This window comes from Acanthopagrus latus, chromosome 8, assembly GCF_904848185.1.
Source record: "Acanthopagrus latus isolate v.2019 chromosome 8, fAcaLat1.1, whole genome shotgun sequence".
Classification (NCBI taxonomy): Eukaryota; Metazoa; Chordata; class Actinopteri; order Spariformes; family Sparidae; genus Acanthopagrus; species Acanthopagrus latus.
In genome coordinates this window covers 20,199,761-20,208,656 of record NC_051046.1, presented here as the reverse complement: position 1 = coordinate 20,208,656, position 8,896 = coordinate 20,199,761, and the positions used below count along the sequence as shown (strand labels likewise).

The 8,896-nt window shown below is 40.4% G+C and overlaps 1 protein-coding gene across 2 annotated transcripts; it reads left to right on the top strand.

Moving 5' to 3' along the window:
• On the top strand, positions 1–8,156 carry LOC119024214 (carboxypeptidase A1-like). 2 transcript variants are annotated; one of them, XM_037106751.1, is made up of 12 exons: positions 1–61; positions 1,572–1,655; positions 3,348–3,429; positions 3,600–3,734; positions 3,829–3,933; positions 4,915–5,016; positions 5,147–5,248; positions 5,361–5,471; positions 5,811–5,901; positions 6,401–6,600; positions 6,819–6,903; positions 7,822–8,156. In XM_037106751.1, exons 1-12 carry the CDS (start codon positions 48–50, stop codon positions 8,007–8,009), a joined length of 1,299 nt encoding a protein of 432 aa, XP_036962646.1. In that variant the 5' UTR covers positions 1–47; the 3' UTR covers positions 8,010–8,156. The 2 variants fall into 2 exon arrangements, with proteins under 2 accessions (XP_036962646.1, XP_036962647.1); XM_037106752.1 differs by lacking the exon at positions 1–61 and adding an exon at positions 148–215.
• The last annotated feature ends 740 nt before the right edge of the window (positions 8,157–8,896 follow it).

The window sequence follows — 8,896 nt, the reverse complement described above, 5'->3', positions numbered from 1 at the left end:
GAAGTCCTGTTCCAGTTTAGCACCACACATGGATGTAGACAAACACGATGCCTGCTTCGCTGTAAGTCTCTGTGAATCAGAAACCCGCTAGCAGGTGTTTTCCACACCTGACTCAGTCTCGGCCTCTGTCTCTTTACTTTTCCTCTGCAGTGTCCTTATCAGCTGGGTTGCATAACACAAACTTGGGACATGCACAGCGGAGGGATGTCGAATTAGTGAGTAATGTCGGGGATCTCTACTTATTGCTTACTTCCTGCTATCTTTGAACGATTACATGCTCAAATGTGTGATAAACATTTCATGACATGAAAAGGTATACAAGGAAAGAACTGCACTTTTAGAATGATTCCAAGATATGTTGAAAATGTTATCGGATGTCTATTGCTCAATATTTAAACATCCTTGATGACTGTACGGATGAAAATGTGACTGTATGTAGAAGTAGAATTCAAAAGCTGTTAGCTGTAAGTACTGTTAGTACTGAGTGCTACTTCTGTGTGGGGTTTCTGGTTGTTAGTGTTGGTGTCACATTTTTTGATGGATATCTCATTTTGAAATGGCGCGTAAGCACCAGATGTGACATTTTTTGACACTCTGACATCTCATGTTGTCTCATGTCTAAGTGTTTCTCTGCAAACATGGAGAGTTCAGAGTATATGTATCATAGCAGCTGGTTTTAATCTAGTCTATGATCTGCCAGCCAAGTGCAGTTTTGCACCAACAGTTAAGAGGAAGCTGAAAGTCGATGGATGGCCGAGGCTTCCTGTTGAGAAGTGAGATACCGTCTTGAGCTGTAAACTTCATGCCCACTTCATTGTGTTGTTGCTTTTCATTTATTTTTCATCTGTTGCATGACAATGACAGCTGGAATAAGGGACAGCGACACATTTACAAAACATAGTATAAGACATTAATACATGTTGTGAAGGTCAGACATAAAATCAAACAAAGAATCATTGAGACCATAGTATTTTAGGTAAAATTAAAGTTAAAGCTTCCAAATTCTGACAACAAAAGTATAAGCCATGTTAATTGATGAAGAAATTACCCTACATGTTTAAAAGTGAATATTATGGCATGAAAATTGAGTTTTTATTCGACACATAAGATAAGCAGAAGCCATTTGTGTGCTACAAAGACATTTTACAATAAAACAAATCTTACAATAGTTGGTATAATTGTCATTTTAACTATAGCACAGATATATAAAACACATTCTCTAAAATGCACCCAGGGTGAGCTGGAGTGTGGAATGAGCAACAAAAAACATTCATTTATTTTTTTTGACATCATCTTTGACTGGGGTTGGAAAGCCACATGGTTTGTGCTTGTATAGCCTGCATCCCTTCTCTTTTTTAAGTTGCTTTAAGGTGTTGTATGTGTCCTAACAGGTAGTGAATGCAACTTCAGATATGTCAAAAACACACTGTGCAACATGTGGTCTGGTATCTTCAGGCTGATGTGGGAACAGGACCAGCTGCTGACACACCTCCATCACCTTAAGCAAGGTTATGGTTTGACACGTGAACTGGCACCCTCAGATATAAAAGCCTGCTTTCGACCCCCGCCAGGTTCACGCTGTTGGTCAGGATGAGGGGGCTGCTCGTATTCGCCGCGCTGTTTGTGGCCGTTCTCGGCAAGGAGACATTTGAGGGGTAAGTTGGGCCTGCAGGATATAAGTGATCTCTTTATATGTATGTGTGCGGGAATGTGAAATTACAATGTATGAGTAATGTATGTATTGCACGGAATAAGATCCTAGTCTGTTTCTTTTTAACAGAAAATGTCCAGTTATAGTAATATAAACAGGTTCATACTGGTTGATACCTGTGGTACAATAACTCCCCTAAATGCAATGCTTTTATTGTTCCGGGGAAGTTTACAAGAGCAGCACAGGAAACAATGTGCACACATGATGCACAGTGTGACTTCACTTTACCCTCTGCAGTACATTTCTGCATTAAAGAGCTTTGTTCTATATCTATAGGTGTGTAACATTATCCCAGATGTTTCAAACAAGGTTTAAAATTGGATTACAATTAATGGTGCATTTCACTGGGTCGACTGTCCTGTCAGTGACAGGCTGTCACTTCAGGGGAAACATCAGATGATGTGTCAGAGTGAGGAGGAAGTCGGCGAACGTGACTCAACATAACACGGGTACAAGCGTGGATATTTCAACCCCGCTATTGGAGGGGACAATTTAAACAAGAAAACTTTCTTAAGAGCAATTTTTCAAGCCAAAACCCTTTTTCATTTTTGGTGCTTAAACCTAAAACTTTATGACAAGAAAAAAATAGCACCTTTCTTTAAAGATAACTTTGCAAAGGTGCAGGTTGATTGGCAGTGGACCAAACAATTGTGAGGCATATGGAGGGGGGGGAACAATCTTCATAAACTTAAAAAGATATCATTTTCATCGCATATTATCCCCCCATAACCATAACCCCCCGCTTTTGCACAAATGCAACTTTAAAACAATACTAAGATAATATAGATAGTTATGATCAGAAATGGTGGTTGATTAACAATAAAGACAACTACTCCCATAATCCCACACTGCCTAGGTCTTTTGTTTTGTTTGGACTGAGAAACCCCTACCATTACAGCTTACATACTGCATTTAATTTGATGTTTTTGAGTGTCTGTCTTTGGGATTTCTGCCAACACCATCATACTATGGTGAGGTGAGGGGGTTGAAATTTTATATACAAGTTCCATACATTCAAAACTGTCCAAAATTGCTATTTGATTTACTGAAAAATCTTGGACACTGTTTTTTTGGTTGAAACAACCATTTAAAGAAACACTAGTAGCAATCCTCAGATTGAGCTATCCTATTTCCTCCTGATGCGGCAGTCTTTCACATTCACCTCCACACTCTCTGATTCTATTGCTAATGTGTGCAAAAATGTTCAAACTAGGTGTGTTAAAACCAGATTAATATTAGGTGTCAGATTCGTTCACTCAGTCATGACGGTTTATCTTGCAACACATTTGTGATATAAACGTTCCCACCAGGTGTAATGAGTTTGGTGGACGTTTATATAGATAATTAATAATTTTGCATGTATAAATAATTCGTTTCGATACACTCAGATAATCAGTTTAGTGATATTCTATGTTTCCAATGCTACATTGGTAATAAAGCCCTAAACCCTGGTAAGAGCTTTGCTGTGCCAGTCGAACAGTAGAACCAACCAAACTAACAACACCTGAATTATCACTCTGCTCCAGTGAACCAGCCAGCCTTGAGAAGTCTTACCGCATCCTGTGTGAGCCAACCTGTTTCTTGGTCTGGCATATTGAGTAAAAGGATATAAAACATTGTGGTTCTCTTTTCGCAGGCATCAGGTGCTTCGCATTACTGCGAAAGATGAAGCCCAGCTGGCTCTTATCAAGGATCTGGAGGACATGATCCACTTTGAGGTCATTTAACATTCACTTACAGTAATTTAAAGTTTCATTCAAGTGACACTCTTTTCTTTATTATCTTGTTCTCCTTTCTTACAAGAAACCTCTTTGTTCCAAGCACTTTAGGAATAAATTGAAAAGTGATTGGGCTTAACTTCTTGTATGATATCTGTGTTTTGTTTCAGCTGGACTTCTGGAGAGGAGTGACCGATGTGGCCTCTCCTGTGGATGTCAGAGTTCCCTTCCACAGCCTGCAGTCTGTCAAAGTTTACCTGGAGACTAAGGCAATTCAGTACGCCACCGTGATCGAAGACCTGCAGGTACAGGGCCAGGCTGGAAAAAGGAACAAAGCTAAATTTACTGCACCAAAACAAAAGTCCATGAAATCATATGAATGATGTTATTGTCATGCAGACATTGCTGGACATGGAGCAGGAGGACATGGAAGCTGCTGCTCGTGCTGCTGGCCCCAGATCCACTGACAGCTTCGACTATTCCAATTACCACACCATCAACGAGGTTAGTATCCACACTCTCTCTAGCTACTGGTATCCTCTGGCTCTACTACCAGAAACAACTTAAATGAAATGGTTTTGACTTAATCCTCACATACAACCGAAACTGACTTGAAGGAGCAGTGGCTGGTTGTTATTCAGATTTCATTATTTCGGTCAGTAGTCAAAGCTCTTGACCACAGGTGAAGGTTGGGATGTAAATCCACTGGTAAGACAGTTCTGGCTCAGCTCTCTTTTTACTGCGGTCTGGCCCATCCAAGATAACATTATTGCTGATGTCACACAAATCCACCTGTCAAACTCAAGTTCCATTTTACCCTCATGGAAAAGACCCTGAAAAATTTCAACACTTGGGGCTGCCAAGCAATCCACAGTTTACCAGCAGAAAATGGTTACTTTGCAGAGTTTACCCCCATCCCAACCACTTTACATTTGTCTAACATTCATTCTGAAGGTCACCATTTGACTTCAGCAGAACCACATCATCCACAAAAAGAGCAGAGCAGAATTGTTACAACTTTAGTGGAGCACAACAACCACTTTGACTTCCTGCTGAGAATACGGACACAACTTCTCATTCAGCCTGAGCCAAGCTCTGCTTTCCCTTTGTGAGTCGTCTGATAGTTTGCAGTGAACTTCCAATAGGTACCCCCTGCCTGTATCTTCTTTTGTCTATTTCCAGTTCCTTCCACATGCAGGTTCTTGCCTTTGCAGCCACTGAAGCTGCGGCCCCTCTGGCCTTGAGGTAACTGTCTGCTGCTTTAGGAGACCCCTGGGCCCACCAAGCCCCCAAGACCTCCCTCTACAGATTCAGCTTCATAGAGTCAAGAACCTGAGCTCTTACTACATTATTATGTTAACCCAAAATGATAGCACTTCAACAACAGGTTCAAACTCACTCAAGACTAAGTAGTGCTATAAAGAATGATGTTATACTCAAGTGATGCAAATGAAATTAAAGACCAGGATCTTGTCTTTGGTTTAGATCTACAACTTCCAGGACATGCTGGTGAGGGAGAATCCCAACCTGGTCAGCAAGATTGTGATCGGTCAGAGCTACGAGGGACGTCCCCTGAGTGTGCTCAAGGTGAATAAAACAAATAAAGACTTATTTTTCAAGTTTAAAAAAAAATAGGCATCTAATTTGAAGTATCTTTACTCATTTATTCTTTGCTTGTACTATTGTTTGACTCCACCTTTTCTTTCATGTGTACTAGTTCAGCACTGGTGGAACCAACCGTCCCGGCCTCTGGATTGACACTGGAATCCATTCCAGAGAGTGGGTCACTCAGGCCAGTGGCACCTGGTTTGCCAAGAAGGTGCAGATTTGATAAATCTCATATTGATTTTGTTTTTTCTTCACCACCCCCTCAGCTTCTGACCATTAACTCACTGCAGTGAATATTGTGTTCTTTACTTCTCTGGGAGTAGATTGTGACTGCTTATGGAAGTGACCCCGCCCTCACAGCCATCCTCAACAAGATGGATATCTTCCTCCTGATTATGACCAACCCTGATGGCTTCGCCTACACCCAAACAAGCGTGAGTATCTCAGGCTGTCTATATTCAAGTGTTTGATTAATGATAATTTATGGTATTTTTCAAAGGCTTTGACACCCCTGTTTAGGTTCGAAGTCTAAAACTACTGTACACAGTCATATAAGATAAAACAAGAGCCTTGCAGTTTCAAATGTCATGTTTGCTCAGTAAAAATACTAAATTTACATCAAAATAAATCTGAAAATATGTTACTGTGTATTTGTGCCTATTGCAACCAAGTAAAGCAGAAATAAATACATTTGATTTACATAAACACAATGGAAGAAAGACTTAACCCATAATATAAAAACAAGTAGTGATGAGTTACACTGATGTTTCCAGAACCGTATGTGGCGTAAGACCAGAAAGCCCAATCCTGGCTCAAGCTGTGTCGGAGTCGATCCCAACAGGAACTGGGATGCTGGTTTTGGAGGTAAATTCTCTCCCTTCTAGCTGAACTGTACCAAGGCACCACATTCTCATTATCAATGAGGTTTTTGTATTGTTATTTTGTTTTACAAAATTCATTAATGACCTAGTCTCATTCCTGAGACTCAACAACCAACTCCCTATCCAGTACCACTTATTTCATCTTTAAAATTACTGTGTAGAATTTTAGCAATGTGTGTTGCCTTCTGCAAGTGTCATATTTAATTGTACCAAGAGACGGTGCCAATGTGCCATGTTTTTTTTTTATCCCTACTTATGTACATGGGCTTTAAACAGGATGGTCAACAGACCATATGGCCTCACAATTAAATAGATTTGCCAGAAATTGTTTTCCAGTATGTAGATGACCAATTCACAGACAGTTTGCATATTTAGGATAAATTTGCATCTAAAGAACAAAGTGCTCAGGGATGGTTATAGAGGGTGGCATTTATTTTGATTTTTTGCAGTTTCTCTGACACTGTTGTCGCCCTTTTTTGTAGAACCTGGTGCCAGCAGCAACCCCTGCTCTGAGACTTACCGTGGACCAAGTGCTAACTCTGAGTCTGAGGTCAGGGCCATTGTTGACTTTGTGAGGTCCCACGGTAACCTCAAGTCCTTCGTCTCCATCCATTCCTACTCCCAGATGCTCCTCTACCCCTACGGCTACACCAGTACTCCAGCCAAGGACCAAGCTGAGCTGGTAAAAATCACATTCTTTGACTTTTATGACTTCTTCATCCAGGTCTTATTTTATTTTTCACAATCACAAACTGAGTGTGGATCTCTTCTCTGGGCTCATCAGGGTCTCAGTCCTTGTGAATGTTCACCTGTAATGTTAGAAAAGTTCAAATGTGCAACAGTAACATGAAAAACTACGAATAGAAGTTTATATGTGATTATGGTAATCTCCTCCCACAGCACAGTCTGGCTAAGAAGGCGATTACTGACCTGGCCTCCCTGTATGGTACTCGTTACAGATATGGCAGCATCATCAACACCATCTGTAAGTTTCAACAAGAGTGCTTATAATGTAAATTCTCTTTATCTTATCACATTTGATACTATATATCAGTCAAAATAACTTCATTTTCATAACTGCAAAAGTAGAATTAGTGCCTTAATCCCTTATTTAATGAGATAATTATAGATTAACAATCTCACTTTTAACTCTAAATGTTGAATACAGACAAGCGATTTTAGAACTTGGTATCACGACCGGGGAAAATACAACAATAGTTCGGAAACAATAGCACGACAAGACACATGATAGGGCAAGGCAATATTCTTTACTTGGGAAATCGGTTCGGCACACAGGAATACAGTCAGCGAGGCAAACACCCCAGACAGGGAGCAGGTGGGCAAGGAGGTCGGTACACGGGTGATGTCGATGACCTGGAAACAATAGGGAACAATATGGATCAGAGCTGGGACGTTTCTGTACGGAGACAAGAAGGCAAACTGGCAACTAACAGGAGAAACACAAGAACTATAAATACACACACACCATCAGTTAAAACACACCAGGGAGGAGACTGACAATCAGGGAAGTGGGCAAAACCAAATGAGCAGGGAATGGGGGGGACAAGGAATGAGAGGACGAGAGATAATCAGGGCAAAAAACAGCTAGGATCTAAACCGAGGCATAACACTTGGCTCATATAGCTTGAAACACATCTTCAGTAAACTCACAAGCCATCCGTAAAATTTTGTTAAATTATCGTCTTCTGTTACACTACCACTGTAAGTACTAAAGTTAGAAATATTTCAGTTCTACAGAGTTTTTAACTGTGTAATAAACCAGACCTATTGGAAACCAGTGGAAGTTCTGTTGAGACAGCCAAGTTGTACATTAAGGTATCAGATGTTAATAATAGGGTATTTTATATGAATATATCACGAGTAATACCTGTTTCACTTGTAGACCCAGCTAGCGGTGGCACCATTGACTGGACCTACAACCAGGGCATCAAGTACTCCTACACCTTCGAGCTGAGGGACACCGGTCGTTACGGCTTCCTCCTGCCCGCCAATCAGATCATCCCCACCGCCCAGGAGACTTGGCTGGCTCTGATGGCCATCATGGATCACGCCTACAAGAATACCTACTAAGTGTGTGTGTGTGTGCGTACGTGTGTGTGTGTGATTATGAGTGGTAATCTTAGTAGAGAGGAGATTGTTGACAAATGTCACCAAGTTTACGACTGATATCACCATCATCCAAAACCACAGACAAATAAATGTGCAAGCTGAAAAACACCCTGCAGTTTCCATTTCTTAATGAGTTAAAACCCTCTAAATATAAACATACATTGTTTTTCTTCCTTGGCATTTCTTCCAGCCTTTGCATTTTTTCCAGCCTCTTAAAACTCATATTATTAAGATAGCCATCAATCAATTTTAACCCGATATTTGAAGATACTTCAGACCAATTAGCTGTGACACAGAGTGGAACATTGTTCCGTTTTGTTACGATCTCATCCTGTCACTTCTGTGTCAATCTTAGTTGTAAGACAAAAGCAACAGCTACGTGGCATACACCGCGGAGGGATGTCGAATTAGTAGGTAACGTCAAGGATCATGACTTACTGAATACTTCCTGCTATCTTTAAATGATTACATGCTCAAATGTGTAAAAAACATTTTTTTTGTTAAAAGGTATAAGAGGAAATGATTGTATTTGATGATGTCTATTGCTCAATATTTAAACATTCTTGATTACTATACCCATGCAAATCTGACTGTATGTAGAAGTAGACTTTGAAAGCTCGATATTAACATTAGCTCTGAGTGTTACTTCTGTGCGGGGTTTCTGGTTGTTAGTGTTGGTGTCACATTTTTTCGTGGATATCTCATTTTCAAGTGCTGCGTAAGCACCAGATGTGCATTTTTGCACTCTGAGTTCTCATGTTGTTTCATATCTAAGTGTTTCTCTGCTAACATGCAGAGTTCATCGTACATGTATCACAGCAGCTGGTTTGAATTTAACCTTGCACTGA